This window comes from Orbicella franksi, chromosome 2, assembly GCF_964199315.1.
Source record: "Orbicella franksi chromosome 2, jaOrbFran1.1, whole genome shotgun sequence".
Taxonomy (NCBI): domain Eukaryota; kingdom Metazoa; phylum Cnidaria; class Anthozoa; order Scleractinia; family Merulinidae; genus Orbicella; species Orbicella franksi.
Window position 1 is genome coordinate 36278276 of NC_138146.1, and position 19340 is coordinate 36297615.

Here is a 19340-nt window from a genome sequence, read left to right on the forward strand (position 1 = left end):
TATATCTGGATTGAAATGTACATTATCATGGAAGAAGATCATGAAAAATTGAAAATTGTTTCCATGTATAAATAAAATTGAAACTGTTATAATGACAGTTGTATTCTTACATAAAAAAAATTGTGAGTGTTTTTTTAATCCAAATGTATGAGTATCAGCAATGCGGCATATTTAAATCTTCACAAAACAATGATGGAGTCATGTAGAACAATGTAATGCCATCAATGTTTAGAAGGTGGAAAACTGACTAGGGAAGTACTGTTCAGCCGCTCTAGCAACTGGAGCTCCATATTTTGGGTTGTATGAGCTCAACTCTTTGTGACCAGTGGTAATTTGCTCTGAGCCATGAAATTGGGCCTCAAACAGGATGTCGTTTATTTTTTTCTTCGTTAGTATCCTTTCTCGCGGACGCAAGCGAGCTAGTGTTCTGGCCACAACCATTCCAAACGTGTCTTCTTCAGAGAGTTTCGCTGCTGGTGTTGGCGCTTCATTCACTTCTTTCAATATTCCTACAACTCTATCGAGGAGTAACATTCTCTCTCTGTCAAAGTCTTCCTTGGTCTTCTTCGTTGGAGTCATGGTGGCTGGGGATTCATTTTCATTATCTTCCGTTGTTACCTTTATTTTCATGGTATCAAAGCCCTTTGTGGCATTCTGGACAATAACAAGAAACTTCAGCATCTTTTACCACTTCCAAGAGGAGTGGTAGACATCGCTTGTTGGTTGACCGGACTTCTTTTTTCTTTCCAGGGCTTGTTCCCTCATAAATTGTGACCTGATAATTTTCCGCTTGTTCTTGTAATCCTCCCGGCTGATATCATATTTGTCTGACGTCAGTAAATCGATTTGCGAGTACGCCACCTCCTTACTATCCCTGTTCATGTAGTCCTTATGACCCAAGTCCCAGAGACAAGGCCTTTCCTCATACAGCGTAATCAGCATTTCAATTTCTTCATCTTTCCAATTTCTTTCCCTTCCCTTTCCTTTTCTTTGAGCGTGACCTGCTTGAATTTCTTCGCAGTCAGCCATTTTGATTGTTGTCCGTACGCTCGCCGTTGCTAGGAAACATTTTCAATGAGCGAGCGGCACTGGAAACTAATCAACATTGTTTTCATCGTGGCTAAATTGGGAAACATATGTTTCGGACGCAAAATTTGCGTCCGGGAAACAAAAATGTTTTTGACTTCAGGCAAAAACATTTTCTTTTTCCGAGCAGCAAAATTTGTTTCCGCAACATATGTTTCTCGCGCGGCTAAACTGGGAAACGTTTGCTTCCGCAACAATGTTTCCGTTAATCTTATTTCATTCTGCTGTCGTGACCTCGCCCGAAACTCGCTTGGAGGGCAGATTAGGAGAGTTTTAGAATATGGTTAATAAGCGGTGTGTTCAGTGGAGTGGAATATTCTCCTACCGCTTGATCTTCCTATGGACACGTACGCCTAAACATCGCTGTGTGCGTTTTAGATCGTTTTGAATACGTAGTACGCTTGTAGAAGGTAGAATAGATACTCAGTCAACAAGAAACGTTTATCCCACGTTATGTTTTGCTTGTGTTATGTTAATTTCATATCATTCCGCTTACTTTCCCATAACCCGCTTTACGATACTCGGTCAACAACAAACGCTTTAAGAACGAGAGAAAAATACAGCTTGTTATCTTTGTTGTTTGCTACATGTGCGGTAATGACATATTTTCATCCCGCTTTATTGTTCCAGAGACAACAGAAACATGCTTCTCATCCTTGGCGGTCTTTTTGTATTATGTTAGTTGCGAGAAATCGCAAATTTTGTAAAATCCGCAAGCCGGCCGGCTCTAGTAGGTGGAATATGCATTACAAAGAAGTGCAAAAAATCGCAAATTTCGCAACGACTTAACGAAAAATCGTGAAGTTGGCGAAAAATCTAAAATTTTGTAATATCCGCGAGCCGACGCCTGCTGATGGATTAGCGTAAAATTGTAAATTTCGCCATAACGTGCCGAAAAATCGTCGAGGCAGCGAATTTTTGTAAATCTTATAGAGTTTGACGAGAAGTCGCAAAATTTGTTAAATTTTAAACTCAAAAGAAAAATCGTAAAATTTGTCACTGCGTTCAATCCTGGACAAAAGTGGAAAATTGCTGAAGTAGATGACAGCGGAGCTCCGGCGGCCCGAAGGACCGCCAAGCGGAGCCCCATACTCATATAGGAAAGAAAAAGAAACCCATGAGTTGATTTTCTCATGGTTATCATGGCTAGCGGTATTGCTCGTGGGCGCGTACGCACGACGGCGACGGAGTTGCCCAACATGGCGGCCATACTTCAAATAATAGGTTGACAGACATGCAGCCTTGGTTTACCGTGTACTTCCTTGATATCGGACAGTAGTAGGTAGGGTAGTCGACAAATACCGTTTCGCAGAGGAAGGAGTATTTCCCCGTTTTTCAACCCCCAGCTTTAAGTCCGAAGCTCGCAAGCTCGCTTCGGTTGAACCAGGGGGTTGAAAAACGGGGAAATACTGGGTCCCTCTTTGAAACAGTATTTGTCGACTACCCTACCTACTACTTACAACAACGGGAAGGGGAAGGCTACCAATTAGAAACAAAAGACCCCGCCGTTATACCGTCCGAACCTAAGCGATGCTTCGAGCAACAAACAAGTGTGCGTGGTTGATGCGTAGCCGGAAAGAAAGCTGCGGACTTTCCGTGGCAATTAAAAATCTCCCTCCAGAGCTTCGTGAGATAATCTACAAGGAGTATATCGCAATAAAAAGAAGGGGAAAAAAAGCTTTAGGTTGGGACAAGGTGCATGAGCATATTTTAAAACTGCCTTTCTGCCAATACAGGCAGCCGATTGTGCCAAGGATAATTTGCTTTGAATATCCGGACTGCTATTTCGAGGGCTGTTGTTTCCCCTGTTTCGAAAGGGAGGGAACTGTTCATAAAGTATCGCAAAACCCGCCTCTCATAGAAGCCATCCCTGAGTACAATAATTTTTTGGTAGCATGCTCATGGAATGGTTACAATTGGCATGAGTGGTTCCTTTTTGGCATGGAGCGTTAGCAAAAAATTGTGGGAGTTTACTACTAAAAAAACCTCATCCGCCTCAAGCATAGCAGCAACGACTTCGCGCGTAATATCGCGAATATCTTGTAACTCAGGCGTGAAATATTCGCGGGCGAGAAACACAACCAAGTGGAAGCAGGCAATCATGTTTTCATAATATGCAAATAAAACCGTCCGTTTCTAAAAGTCAGTTCGAAGCTGGGGGGCCTGTTATTTTTTTTATCAGTTCGGTTTCAAGTTTACCGCGGAGGTCTTTCTTGAGTTTCTTTACATCAACATCGGTAAGCTTTCTCTTTGACGGTTGGCGAAGCATCTTTGCTCGGACTTGGTCCTTGAGTGCGTTATACTGCTGAAACTCGGAAAGGATGGTGTCAAACTCGTGGGAAGACACTTGTTGTTGAAAGCTTTGGAGAGCAGTCTGTTGAATGTATCCCGCTTGGCAACGGCGAGCGTGGTAATCTCTGGATGTTTTTTTTATTTTCGAATCGAGTTTTTTGCTGGCGATTATCAGCCCCAAAGAAGCAAGAGCGAAGCACACCCCAGCGCCGCCAAGAGGAACTGTTGCCGGCAGGCCAACCACAGACAGAGCGGAGCCAAAACTTGCGCTGGAAAAAGCTGCCGAGAGAACACTGGAGCCGGCGGCACTCCAATTAACGAACTTTCTAGTCCGTTTGTATTTTTAGCAACGAGGCGATAGTGGCCGACCTCACGGTCCAAAGTATTGGAAATCTCGTTGATCTTTTGCAAGCGGAAATTTTCAGAAGGCGCCGCCAGTATTGGATAGAGAGGGCCGGCAGGCGGCGCGCTTGGAGGTAACAGATTTGCTGAAGACACTGCGTATATAAAGAAATTTACTTTAACTCTAATTCAAAAAGAAGAGGCAAACCCTTGAAATCAAAGAGTTTGCCATCATCATCTTTGACGCTAATAGTGATGCTATTTATAAACTCGCCTGTAGAGCAGTCACGCAAAACCTGTTGCGGAGAACCTTGGTAGCTTACCTTTTCATAAGCCTTCCCTTTCACATCAAACAGGGCTAAGACATCTGACTTTTTGCTATTGTACAGATTCTTTTCTGTGTCGATCAAATCACAATGGATAAAATATGTCGTTGGAGATCCAAGCCTTTTCACGAAGGCAATACTATAAGGAATAAACTTTCGCGCAATACCAAGCATATTGGCTAAATCGCGATCAAATTCAACCGGTTTTACCCCAAAATTTCTCATTACAAGCTGGCCAACAGGTTGATTTATTGCTGTCTCCAGTTTATAGTTATATTTGGAGAACAGCCCTTCTATTTCTTTTGCCATTCTTTCTAAACTATAATGCCCTGGGAGTACTTTACTAACTGATAAAGCTATATCTTTGTCCTTATCCCCCAAGGTGGCTGAACCTTCCTTTTTCAAAGTGTCCCAGCTGTTGAATAAACTACAAGATATGAGTTTCATGCAATGAACTTTCGGTATCGGTTCTTCAAAATAGATTGTCTCTCCGTTCTCTTGCGTGACAATAGTGAGAACAACCATTTTATATTTAACAAACAAAATTGTGTCCAAATAGGTGGCGAATTTGTGGAAAGATCCTGAGTTTATGAAAAAAGCGGATGCCGCGAAGAAAAAGGCGTGGACAAATTTTTTAAACCACTTTCCAAAAGCGGACAAAAGCCGGTTCGTTTCGCAAGAAAGCATCGACGAAAAAAATAAAGCAACCGCAGAGGTGTTTTTCAAAGAAAGCGAAGGCTCGTTACAAAGCGTCACACACATAGAAGATGAGGGTTCTGGCACAGCACTGATCAAGGAGGAAGAGAACAGGCAAAATAAGCCTCCCAGCTTAACCTCCCTCACAAGTATTGGGAAGTTAAGCTGGGAGGCTTATTTTGCCTGTTCTCTTCCTCCTTGATCAGTGCTGTGTCCAGAAGCCTCATCTTCTATGTGTGTGTGTACGCAAACAGCAGTGAAACAAAACAAAAATTGGGTGACATCGCAGGTCCAGCGAAGCAGCAATGTCCGCGACGTCCGTAATCAATATGCGCGGATGTGCCACCTTGACTAGTATATACAAATATGTGCCAGAACTTTTTTCCTATTGAAGAAGTGTATGTACAGTGTATACGCCGACATGGCTGCCGCAAGATATTCGTCCGATGTTCTGAAAATGTTTTACGGCCCAATACCGAGGGAGGAAAAAACAAACCTTCTCGAACCGTTAAAACCGGATTTTACCGCGTTATATGACGGTTTTCAAATATCCCAAAACAATTTCCAAGAATGGCTTCGTGTGGAGAATGGATGTATCCGAAAGGAATCCAAACAATAAAGATCTTTTAGCGTTCGCACGAGAAAACAAAGAAAAGATCACTGATTTGGTTGAACAAGAAACCCAAAGGTTAAATAGCGTTAAAGCCAGTTTTGGGTTAGAAGTAAAGTTTTCAATAGAAAGAAACGGTGAAACGCAATACATGGAGCATTATTTTAAAGACGACAAACCGCACGTTTTCAAAAGGGATGATGAGGACCAGATAAAACAAAAATTTGATGAATTCATTGAAAACGCAAAAGGAGAAATAGAACACTGGTCCGAGAAGGGATCAGGATGGGTGGTTAAAAGGATACAGATCGCGTACGTGAATGTTGCACGCTATCAGTCACTTCGCGGAGGGAGCTATTTGCCTCTTCCAGCCAAACTGGCAAAAAAGAAAGCAATAATCAACGTGCAAAACAAAGACAACGAATGCCTGAAGTGGGCGATCAGAGCCGCTTTATTCCCTCCGAAAGACGGAAAGAACCCGCAAAGACCAAGCAAATATCCGGTTAACGACGGTATCAACTACGCAGGCATCGATTTCCCAACACCGGTGAAACAGATAGAAAAGCTCGAGGCACAAAACGCGAAACTCGCAATTAACGTATTTGGCTGGGAAAACGATTGTGTGATTGTGCACCGGTTAAGCCAAAAACAAGCGAATGTGCCGCAGATAAACCTGATGTTAATCGAGTCAGGGGAAATTGAGCATTATTGTTGTGTAAAAAGAGAAAGCGCTTTGCTTTTCGATCAGAGCAAGAACAGAAACGCAAAGCACTTTTGTATGTTGTGCTTAACCGGTTTCTCAAGAGCAGACCTGCTCGTGAAACACAAAAAATATTGCAACGGTGTGAACGGCAGGCCGACAAGGATCGAGATGCCAGAAGAGGGGAAAAACATCCTTTCCTTCCAAAACTACAAAAAACAGATGAAGATGCACTACGTTATTTACGCGGACTTTGAGGCTCTTGTCAGAAAGATTCTGGGCTGTGAGCGTGAGAGAACGCAAACAAGCTACACAGAGAAGACCGAATGGCACGAGGCATGCGGTTACTCTTACGTTGTTGTGAGAAGCGACAGTAAAGTGGTAGGTTCAAATACTTACAGGGGTGAAAACGCGGTGGGGAAGTTTTTAAGTGACGTTCTGCGGGAAGAGGAGAAAATAAGAGAGAGTTTGGCCACCCCGGAACCGATTGTTAGATCGTGGAGGGACTGGGGAAATTTCAAAAAAGCAACTGATTGCCACATTTGCAACAAAACTCTGATAAAAGACGAATTTATGGATTCTTTGCCTGTCTGGAACGTTGAAGAAGCGGATGAAGAAGGTGAAGGTGAAAAATGGAGTTACTGGGGACAAGGCCACAAAAAATGTTTTGGCAAAGCACAGAAAGAGAAGAAATGGGGTGTTCAAAGGCTGAAAAGGCTGGAAGACGAAAAAGGCCAGTTGGAAGCAAAATCACAGGAAAACTGTAAGTACTGTGGAAACCCCTTACTTCAGAAAAACTTCAGAGACGCGGTAATGGACCATTGCCACCTTACGGGCAGTTACCGCGGAGCCGCGCACGCCGAATGCAATAAGAAACTGCGAATAAACCCCAAGACGGACCAAATACCAGTTGTATTCCACAACCTGAGGGGCTACGACGCGCACCATTTAATGCAAGCGATGTCAGAGTTGCAGAAAGAGGTGAAATGCGTCGCCAACAACATGGAGAAATACATCACATTTTCGGTCGGAGGTCTGCGTTTCATCGACAGCTTGAACTTTTTGCAAGGAAGCCTTGATTCACTTGTAAGCGCAACACCGAAGGAGTCGTTGAAAATAACATCAACGATTTCGAAAGGCAGCGACCTGCTTTACAAAAAAGGGATCTACCCTTACGAGTACATGGACTCGGCGAGACGAGGCTTCCAGACAAAGAGAAGTTTTACAGCAAGCTGAACGACGAGCACATAACAGACGAAGAGTACGCGCACGCGCAGGCTGTCTGGGAGGTTTTTGAATGCAAAACGCTGGGCGATTATCACAATCTTTACGTCAAAACGGACGTCGCGCTGCTGGCGGATGTTTTTGAGAACTTCTGAAACCTGTGCCTTGAGCAATATGGGTTAGATCCGGCGCATTATTACACGTCGCCAGGCCTCTTTTGGGATGCGCTCCTGAAAAAGACGGGGGTCGAGCTTGAGCTCTTCACAGACTACGAAATGCATCTCTTCGTGGAAAGGGGAATGCGGGGCGGAATCTCCATGGTGAGCAATAGGTACGCTAAGGCAAACAACCCGCTAGTACCGGGATACGACCCAAGCAAGCCAAAAAAATTCATCACGTATCTCGACGAAAACAACCTTTACGGATGGGCAATGTGCAACGCCCTTCCGGTAAGAGGTTTTAAGTGGGCACGCGTCATGCCCACAGAGGAGGAGATTCTTAGGATAAAAGAAAACGTAAAGATCGGGCTGATTCTCGAAGTCGATCTTGAATACCATGCAGAACTGCACGAGGAGCACAACAGCTATCCCCTGGCGCCGGAGAAAAAGGCCGTAAAAAAGGAGTGGATGTCGGACTACCAAAAGGGGTTGATGAAAGACCTGGATCTGAAACCCCCGGACAGCAAGAAGCTGCTGCTAACGCTTCATGACAAAAAGAACTACGTTGTGCATTACAGGAACTTGCAGTTTTATCTAAAGCAGGGCATGAAACTGAAGCGCGTGCACAGGGTCCTTGAGTTCGAGCAAGAACGCTGGATGGAGCCGTACATCCGGATGAACACAGAGTTCAGAAAGAAAGCGAAGAGGGACTTTGAAAAGAACTTTTACAAGCTCATGAACAACTCAGTTTTCGGCAAAACCATGGAAAACCTGCGTAACCGCGTTGACATAAAAATAGTGCGCAGCAATGAGACGGACAAAATAAGGAAATTGATCGCTAGCCCTTTGTACTCAAGGCATGTTTTATTTTCAAATGACATGGCCGGAATCGACATGCGAAAAAGCAAGCTGCTTCTCAACAAGCCGGTCTACACGGGGATGACGATCCTCGACGACAGCAAGATCCTGATGTACGACTTCTATTACAACGAGCTTAAAAAGCAGTACGGCTCGAAGTGCGAGCTCTTGTACACAGACACCGACAGCCCTCTGATTCTGATTGAAACGGATGACGCCTACGAAAACATGAAAAACAACATGGACCTTTACGACACGAGCGACTACCCGAAGGAGCATCCACTCCACTCAAACACCAACAAAAAGGTCTTGGGCAAAATGAAAGACGAATGTGCAGGAACCCCCATCGCAGAGTATGTTGGTCTGAGACCGAAAATGTACTCCATCTTGAAGGCGGACGAAAAAAATATCAAAAAAGCGAAGGGCGTAAAAAAGAGCGTTGTCAAGAAACAAATAACGCATGAACAGTACAAGGAAACGCTTTTCGGTGCGAAGCAGCAATGGCATGGAATGAACATTCTTCGAAGCGAGGGACACGAGATCTACGGCATGCATCTTAACAAAATTTCGCTTTCGCCATTTGATTCAAAGCGATGGATAGGTGACGACGGTATCTGTACGAAAGCTTACGGGTACATCAACATGGATATATTGTCAACATTAACAGATGACGAACTTAGAGGGTTGGAAGCCGAAGTTTCAAAGTTTCTCTGGGGTAACTGTGTGTTTGGAGGGACAACGAGCAGCTCTTCACGCACGAAGCCGCGCTTGGGCCCGTCGCGCAGATAGTAGAGAACGGGTTGATCCGGTTTTGTGAAAGACCTTTCAATGCTGCAAACTTTCAAAGACCAGATTGGATCCGTGGCTCTTTTCACGCCCCCTTCAAGCTCGCCGGGTTGGTAGAGATAACGAACTTGGACAAGAGAGGGGAGAATTTTTTCGTTTTTCCCAACAGGCCTCGAGTAAGGTATCGACGGCCTTGCATAAACAGATTTTTCTTTGATGGCAACGGCGGGTTTCTTGCCGATAAGGCTTGTGACCTCGTTGTTCAAAGCCGAAACAACTTCTGGAAGTCTTTTCACCCAGGCAGTGGACCGCTTGCCCTCAGGGAGAAGCATTTCCACGGCGTACTGGTGCCCGAACAAGCGCTCAGCCAGGGTGCGGTTGAAACGTTCGACAATGGCCCGATCGTGGTGAATGTCAACCCGCCCGCGCCGGATATATGTTTTGTGCTTTTCCATCTCTTGTGTGACAGTGCCCATGAATTCGCGCCCGGGGTCAACCTGCAGCATTTCAGGCCATTTGAGAGGCGAGCGCTTGTAAATCTTCTGAAAGGCCTGGGCGACCTCATCAGAATTCTTCGAAGTCAGGAGTTCGGCCTCTTTGTGGCGGCTGGCCACGTCGACAACGGTCAGCGCGTATTTGAAAACTTTGCGGCCACGAGGGAGCTTGTCGTGCGGCAGAAAAAGAAGGTCCGCCTGATGGACCTTGTTGGGTGTGGGAACGTCGAATTTCGGCCGAGGAATTCGCTTCGGCGCGGGGAGGTATATCTGCCAGAGCGCTTGCCTGATCAGCCACTTTTTTGCGGTTTCTTCAGGTACCTTGGCGGCCTCGGCTAATTTTTTTATCGCGGCGATACCTTTCCAGTAGCCCCCGGGGCCGTAGTAAATCTTTGCGAGTTTGGCGTCCATATAAGTAAGGCGTAAAAAAGTTCAAAGGAACCGGAAGGCTGCGTAGCCCAGAGCGAGAGCGCCGGCGCCTACGAACATGAGTTCACCCTTTTTCTGCTGCTCGCTTGGCTGGTAGAAATCTGAGAACTTGGGCTCCTTGGGGGGTACCATCTGTTCGTCAGGATGCGCATGGTTGTAGAGTTTGAAGGCGTAGTCGGTGTTGGTGAAGTTCTGCTTGGCCTGCTCCTTTACTTGGGCGTTGGTCGCGATCCAGTCGAGAAGATGGGTGCGGTCGCGCGTGTACTTGGCGTAAGCCTCTTGATAATCTTCGAGAGCTTTGTCGTGGCGCTTTTTTTCTTCAAGCGCAGCTTTGTCGCCCCCGCCAAGCGCCCTCGCCAGATAATTGCCACCGATAAAAGCCGTGGCGTTCAACACGGCCCCGCCAACCATAATTGCGATACTCGCCATTGTGCTATATTGCAGAGTCTTTTTTTCAAATCATTTATTTCAGACGCTGGTGGGAAGGATTTTTTGGTCCTCGAGGTACTTTTTGAGCGCAATGCTTCCCGCCATGACGGCGGTGAACTTCACGTAATTCATCGGGCTGCTGCTGGGATCGGAAGTGAAATTCTCTTTCACAACCTTTTTTGCGGCCCAGCCGATGCCCGCGGCTAATTCCGTAATAGTTGCGGCCTCAATGACGGTCTTGAAAAGCTTGTTGTCGGACATGATAGTGGCTAATATAAGTAAAACAAAAGTTTAAAACAAATTAATCTGTCTTTCCCGCTTGCTCTTTATTTCAATTTGGCTGCCTTTCTGGGAATTCCAGGCAAAAACTTTGTTTTGGTGATTCCGCACACAGCACACTTCACTTTTAGCAGTCGCCGGTTGCTTTTTGTAGCAACAATTTTTGCTGTTCCTCGGACGTTCGGAAAAGATCACTATGATTTTCGTGGGTAAATCTCAGTACCTATGAAATAAATGGAAAATACGCCACCCGAGTCCCGGATGCGGTTTCGTATGAATTTTACGACTGGTGTATTTTCCAGTAAAAAACTTGCGTCTATATTATAAGAGTACTAATTGTATCTATAACAAATTTTAGATTGTGATTGGTTTCTCGCGCACCTATTTGCCACGTAATCGGCACGTGATCACGTGAGTGTCCATTTACAGGTATCCAATTTGAATTTTTTTTTAATTGGATACCCACGTGATTCGCGCGTCAATTACACGCGCTTTAATGGCTTCCTTCGCAATGTTTCCTACAGTTTTCAAAACTTATGAAAAGCGCTACAGACGTTTTCGTTCAAAAGAAGTTCTCAAAACACATTTTTAATTCCGAAATTTGTTATAGATATGATTAATAAGTCATTGGACCTCGTGTGGTACAATTTTGGGAGTAATCGAATCTATAAGAAAATTCTCGATCGTGATTAGCTCTCTGCGCGCCAATTTCTCACGTAATCGGCGCGCGATCACGTGGATGTCCAATTACAAGTATCCAATTTGAATTTTTTGTAATTGGATACCTGTAATTGGATACCCACGTGATTTGCACGTCAATTACGCGCACTTTAGTGCCTTACTTCGCAATGTTTCGTTCCTTTTTCACAACTTAGGGAAAGCGCTAAAGACGTTTTCGCTCAAAAGAAGTTTTCATAAATTTTTTTAATTCCGAAATTTGTTATAGATACGATTAACTAGTAATTGGACCTTGTGTCGTACAATTTAGGGAGTAATCGTGCTCGTAATTTCAAATGACGATTTTGAAATTACTCGCGCAATTACTCCCTGAATTGAACTCGACTCGGTCCAATTACTATTACTAATCGTGCTCGTAATTTCAAATCGGCCTTGGGTTTCGCGCACGTCCGATTTTGACATTGCTCGCGCGATTACTCACTGAATTGTACTCCACTCAGTCCAATTACTATTACTAATCAACTTCAATATCTATTTATTAATTTTTCTAAACTATTTATTAGTTAAAGTCTTTTAGCAGTTTACTTTAGTTTATCTGTTGTAAATGAGCGGATGAATTTTGGGCGAATGGGCGGATCAATTTTGTAGGCAATTTTAACTAGCTACACCCCGGAGAGCTGTGGGCAAGAAGTTCTTGCGGATCGTTTAGAGGATGGGCACATTCACTGATCCAAGAAAAAGAAGCGCTGTCATGAAGGTATAGAAGGCGATTCGTTTGGTTCGCGCCTTCATCCTTAATTATTCTTGTTGATATTTCACTTTGTTATACTATTTATTGCATATTTTCATTTTATTTCTCACTGTACAACTGACGATGGATGATGTCTCATTGGAAACATATATTGTCTTCATTAAATAATGAACTTCAAAAACATCGTGTGGTTCATCAAAGCTATCATTTTTATTGTTATTATTATTATCATTATCATTATTATATATTAGTATTAATTTTCATATGTATATGCAGGAGCTCTAGAGTAATACCTTTTGGTTTTAATAGCAATACCGAATGGAAGAATTATATCATGTTTGTTAATTTGGAACCTAAATTATGTCCATACAGGGTTACTGATTTGGGACCTGTTCTAGTCGGACTCGGCATCACTGCTCTTACTTTATATTTTGCATAAAAACGGGACAGGATTATTCTTTTTGTTTAGCGGAAAACCATGCTATAACTCGACAACCAAGTACGATCATCAAAATTGTCTGGTGGTAATGGCGTATTTTAAAGTTTGATTATCCTCGGATCCACGTTAAGCCATCCCTTGCTACTTAAATTTAATAGGATTAATATTATTTTTACGGCTGAAGGAATGTAATACTTACAGATGCATCAACTTAGTATTGTAATCAAAAACCCTCGGAGGCAACTGCTGTAACTGGTTTCCGAACAAGCCTCTGCCAAAAAATGATATTGATAAAGACCATAAATTATAACAATTACACAAGTGCTTGAGTTGCACAATGCATGAATTTGTAACTTTTACTTGGAAAATGTGGAACATCGAGATAGTACTGCAATTCGCATAAAGAATAACGCAAACTTCGGCTCTTATATTCGTGCAGGAGCCATAATCTGGGACGGAGACCGTAAGCGCGCGCCATTTCAAGTATTGGGGTTGTCCCCATGATATGGGACAATAATTCTATTTTAGAACAAATTGCGCCATCACCTGCGGCACACGCGCGCGCTTGCTGCGAGGATTTTTGCGGATGTCGCGCGGGGGAAAAGGCGTCCGAAATTCCCGAAATGTTTCATGTTTTTGCCCCACAACTCAACGCGTTTACGTCTGCTGGAGTTTTGCTTAAGTATTTTCGTAGTAAGCTGCTCCAGTTTGAGTGAAGTAAGACAGTGTCGAATTTAGGTATGTTCCGGTGTAATCTTATATATATCGCTGACCAAGTTGTGTTCCGACTGATGCTTCTTTTACATGAGCTGTACATTACTCCACTTTAAATTTCACATATGTTGAAGATTAACAGCTTTTCCATTACACAGCAAAAAACTAGCTGGATATATGTAGATATAGCAGAGCTTCAGGACTTCATAGTTTCATAGCTCCTCTTGCCACACGCTTGCGAGGAATTTGTCAGTCTATCGCGACCGAAAAGTAAAACAAAATAATTGCTAGTTTGAGTTTCGCTTGAATTGTAAGCAACGCTTGATGTTTCATCGAGGCTTAATAACTTTACATCCGTAGATACTGCTCAGTTTTATTCGTGTAAAAATTCAGTAAATTCTCTGTTGTCGATGAATGAGAGCGCCCGCCGATGCGTGTTTTGTACAGTCAGTAAACATGACAAATAATACTTCCGCCGCACTTTCGTGTGAAAGCGTACATCGAACTCAAACAATAACTCTATAGTTTTTAAATATGTTTAAGATTGATAAATGTTTGAGAACATATTAAAAGCTAAGCTGAAAATATGTGAATAAAGCAGAAACAATCAGCAAAGTTACGATGACGCTTTCTTTAATCAACTTGGAATAACGATTTCGATTTTGTTGATCGAGTTATCAAAACTCCTTGTCTATTTTCATTTTCGCAGTGTAAAACTTCACTATGCTTATGTTGAAGAAACACACATGATGTTAGTAGCCTTTTTTGCATTCGTGAAATTTGTTGCAGCATCTCAGCACAAAAGATAACGAAAGAAATCTTTGTCAAGATTTGTTGACAATTGAAAACACCGACTCGGACTTGAAAGTGCACGAGCTGCACTATGCAAATGAGCTAATTGTACGCGTCAGACTTTCCTTTCAAAAACCTTTGCAAACTCACCAAACAAGCAGAGACAATAAGAAACCATCAAAACAGGTTTTGGTTATGATTAAACATTGTCTGAGAAACTCACAAATTAACTCGATACCAGAGTAGAGAATTTTCTTGCTATATTCTTAAGCATACGCGTGAGCTTACAACTAGCGTGAGCAGATCTTGTTATTCATTCCCAGCGCGAGATTGAAGTCTTGTTTTTCGACCCTGAAAAACCCACCTTTTCCGTTAGCTCAGAGCATTAAACTACATATAAGCGCCCTGGTTCGTATTCCCAGCCTTATTCCCTGCCATCGCTGTGAAAAATACGCAAGAGAATCTCTCAACTCTCACCATTTGATCACGCAACGTGACAACATCCACGCGAGAGCCCCTGACATGTGCGTGAATACGCGCGGATATATGACGTCAGGATGGCGCAATTTGTTCTAAAAATAGAAAAATTGTCCCATATCATAGGTGCGCGCGAATCCCGAGACTCACGGTCTCCGTCCTCGATTATGGCTCCTGATTCGTGTAATTATCTATTTTAATTGTTGTTATAATTTCAGCCCGTGTGGTATTTTTGAGAAAATGACGTCATTTACTCAAATTCTCAACCAAGACTTGGAACAAGTAATAATAGTGGCGGACGTAAATTGTCCGAAGTAAAGGTCCAAAAAAACTCGAGTTCTAATGTTCGTAATAGACTGAAATTTGGCAAGATTTCTAGGAAAGATCGATTTTGTACGAAAATGTAAAACATTGAATATCGAGAATTTGATCATAGGGGCACTGTACAGGCTCGCAAATGATCCCGGCCTGCAAATGATCCCCGTACCGCAAATGATCCCCAAATTGTGCCGCAAATGATCCCAGGACCGCAAATGATGGCCAGATTGTACCGTAAATGATCCCGGACGCAAATGGTCGCTTCGCCATAAAATTTGGAAATGTGAGGACTCAGGAATTTGGACAGTGGATTTAAAATTTATGCAATCGGTTTTTTTTATTACTGTGAAACTCAGAAAACCGTGATTATATGGATTTGATTCCAAAAGGTTAATTGGTACTAAATCAATCATAATAAAGTTCAGGACACGCGAGAAAACCACAAAACCACAACTAATAGGCTACGTTTGATATATCAATATTCTAACATCCATCCGTGGCTTTCGGGTCAAGATTGCAATTTTTTAAAGTTTTCTTTGTCTTTCAATTCCCAAAAGAGACTTGGATACAAAGAAAACACCACCAAATATAGAAGTTTGTTCTAAAAGCATCGGAGCCATGTTACAATATTGATATATCGAACGTGGCCTATTACCGCTGGTGTTTGCAGTTTAGTTTCCACACGCTTAATTGCCTTTTTCCTTGCTACACAATAATAATCCTTAAATGTTTCTGATATTGACGATTTTCTGAGTTTTACAGTAATAATACAATAATACAACAGGTACTATATAAAACGCAAGAAAATGTGCATTAAGATCGATTTGAATGCAAATTTCACAACTTTAAAAATGATATCCAACGTCACGAAATCAGGTGTTTAAAATTTGTAGTTTAGCTACAATCATGGACAAAAGTCTTGGGACAAATTTACACTTTTGGCGCTTTTGCGCACACACCAGACGCGAATACAACTTCACCTGCCTAACCTCGCCCCCCATCCCCCCATACAATGTTGAAAACTAGTACCTGCAATTTCACCTGATTTTCAACATAGTGTTGGGTGGGGAGGGGGTTCAGCAACGCCTTTTTAAAGGATATAGCAGCGTTTTTTCCAAACTTCAGTTCTAAAACACAGATAATTCGTTAAATAACGCAAGTGTCCCAACGAATTTTGTCCACGATTGTCTGATTTTCACGTCTCGTGGAAAAATGCACAATCAGGATGTTTTTTAGCCCTAAATGTATTTAGAAACCGAGAATGCGAACATCTGAGATTAGAAAGGCATTTCTAAGAACTGACTTTTGCAAAGCTTTTCCGTATTTTCAAGTCAGTGGTTTTGGACCGATCGGGAAGGGTGTTGATCTCAATTAAGCTACAGACTTCTGTATGTGATGGCAGTGATAACGGCGTCGCTTGATTTAGATGCGTAACGAATTGTTTACATTATAATGTACAACACTTCAAGTACTTAAACGACAAATTCGGTATTTAAGTCAATCTTAGTGATCACCTTAACAGTTATTACAGCGCGTTTAAGTATACTGAGGCGCTATGCTCTTCGTAGTGACGTCACCGTCCATTGATCATTGCACAGTACTCAGTGGCGAAGAAAAACAGTGTTACGTCAATGTTTTCAAAGTATCAACTAAGAAAACCAGCGAAACTACTTTTCAACACGAGATTTATGGTACTGTTTCGAAATTATTTCACAAAAGTCACGTCACAGCACGCTGGCAGTAGATACAACGGTACTCACTTGATTCAGTGTGGAAGAATTGACTTTATACAATTCTTAACAATCGAAAGTGAGTACCGTGCTTGCAGAGCTCAAAATTAAGTTTTTCCCAGCTATAAAGGTGTAAAAAGATCGATTGCCAAACACATTTCACTTCGACATGTCTTAAATGTGACCTTTCGGAAATAGGTAGGCAGATTTTAAGGTTTTAAAGTGAGTACTGTTGCTGAGAACTGTTGAGTTATGCAAATAAGGAGTGACCAACTCATTGTCCACAACACTAAAAAAATGTCACACAACATTGTTTCGTAAATAAATAAAGGAAATGACTTCCACTGGCGGGAAACAACGTGCTAATATTTGGTTCGGTACCCTTTGGACGAAATTATAGTTTACGATGCCCGCTCACTGCATGTATCATATTCATGATACAGATGACTTCGAGATTTGACATTTCCGCGCGACTTCCCGGGGTGAAAATCTTCCGTTTGCCTTAAAAAAAGACTTTTACTCGCTGTTGGACAGAAATTCTTGCCATATGCACAGTAATCTATAATGCCTTATGCCCGTTGCTGCCTTGAGAGTTAACCATGTGTGTCCTTTCAAATACCGCGCGCGCGAGTATGAGATAGAGCAAATTCCGATTTACACAACGCGTTTGCGTTGGGAAAAATTGCAAACAAAAAAAAAATAAGCTTAACTAAACCACAAAATGACTCAAAAATAGTCTTTGTATTACGATCTATTTACAGAGTCGAGAAAAACCACAGTTAGATTGTGGAAAACCGCTGAAAAGTGACATTTTATTTCTCAACTGAAATTCAGACAATCATGGACAAAAGTCTTGGGACAAATTTGCACTTTAGGCGCTTTTGCGCACACACCAGACGCGAATACAACTTCACCTGCCTAACCTCGCCCCGCACTCCCCCATACAATGTTGAAAACTAGTACCTGCAATTTCACCTGATTTTCAACATAGTGTTGGGTGGGGAGGGGGGTCAGCAACGCCTTTTTAAAGGATATAGCAGCGTTTTTTCCAAACTTCAGTTCTAAAACACAGATAATTCGTTAAATAATGTAAGTGTCCCTAGGACTTTTGTCCACGATTGTAGATCCTTCCCTGAATGACTTTATTGGATCCGGGCCTGAGATGTATGTTAGCTCAGGATGTTCACTATATTCTCAAATTTGGGGACAACTGAAAATTCCCAAGTGGATTCACTACACTTTTACTACGGTAACTAGCACAAAGGAATCTTAGTCACTTTCGTGGAAGTCCGTGGCTATCTAGGACGCAGGTATGAGAAGTGTACAGGAAAAAGTTCTAAGCGGTTAATGAGATGGCACAAGCATCTTCGAAGATTCATGTCTCTTTTTGCAGTGCGTTTCCTAAACGAAATATTTATGCAGTCGACACATGTCAATTTAGTATTTTGTGCAGTATGTTAAACGTTTTTTATTGTTGTTCTTATGCCTGGGGTACTTGTCTTTTCTTCACCTAGGATAATTAAGAAAATATGTATCCATCATAGACATTTCATGGAGTCCATGCCATTCCTAACTTTTTGCGGTGAAATCAGTTCCGGTCCCGGGATCATTTGGTGTACAATTTGGGGATCATTTGCGGTTTGGGGATCATTTGCGGGCCGGGATCATTTGCGGACCTGTACAGCACTTTAAGCCGTGCATACGGCTGGCGCGCCTGAAATTTGAATCGGCCAATCAGGATTCAACAGACGGGAAAAACTCTACTGTCCTGACTAACACGAAATGGATTGACATAAGCCAACTTTTCTCAGTGGAGATGGCATTAGATATTCACGAAAAGGGACTTACCATTGCCAAAACCATATCAGATTGTAAAAAGTGAAGAATATGAAATATTTTGTGTCTCCAAGCTTCTTATTTGGCGCAAAAATGGGTCGCCAGCGTCCGGCGTAATTCGTCTAGCGTCGTCAGGTAGTACGATAATAGTTATCTTATTCTGAACAAAATATGCTGTTCCTCATCAAATTAAACCCGGAATTCTCAAGTTAACTATTAGGATAGGCCAGAGCTACTTTAACATTGTCTTTATTTTTGTTAGCTGCCAAGAAAAAGGCTATTATCAAGTCGTTTCGGTAGGACAGCTCAGTAAATGAAGTTATAAAGATCGACTCGAAACCTGAATCGTGTGTCCAAGAAGCTGCTCCGTAAAGGTTTATTAAAGATGACCGTGACAATGAAGGTGTCGAAGAAGAGTTGACCAGTTTTTCAAATGAAACGAAAATGATTCCTTTCACAAGGTTTCTGAATCGGGCCAGATGCTGCGCCTGAACGTTTTAACCTTGTTATTGTTGAAAGTGACACACAGAAGCTAGAAGACAAGTCAATGTCTCCTCACTCAAGGTAGTGTCTGTTATTTTCCCTTTTCTAAATAATATTGAAATTCTGTTTCCACATTCGGCTTTTTATCCAAAAAAATTTGCGCCCCGTCCCTGGTAAATGCCCCCTGAAGCGCTCTCCAGTGAGCTACCGAAAGTAAATTACGTTGAATCATAACCGTGACCCTGTTAAAATAGAAATGAACTCTCAATAACTATCAGTTCGTTACCGTGTGATCCAAAAACTATGCGACCCGTCCATAGTAAATGCCCTCTGATGCGCTCTCGATTAAGCTACTGAAAGTAGCCTGCTATTTAGGAGACCCTGTTGACCCTGTTGAATTAAAAATTAACTCT

The 19340-nt window shown here is 42.5% G+C and overlaps 1 protein-coding gene across 1 annotated transcript; it reads right to left on the reverse strand.

The window, feature by feature from the left end:
- Positions 1–278: 278 nt before the first annotated feature.
- Positions 279–1130, reverse strand: LOC145470035 (uncharacterized). The gene has a single exon (XM_081453869.1). It carries the CDS (start codon positions 1027–1029, stop codon positions 685–687), a length of 345 nt encoding a protein of 114 aa, XP_081309995.1. The 5' UTR covers positions 1030–1130; the 3' UTR covers positions 279–684.
- Between the last annotated feature and the right edge of the window lie 18210 nt (positions 1131–19340).

Bases quoted from the DNA above. Each gene is read 5' to 3' on its own strand.
- LOC145470035 (XM_081453869.1), bottom strand. From the start codon at position 1,029: ATGGCTGACTGCGAAGAAATTCAAGCAGGTCACGCTCAAAGAAAAGGA.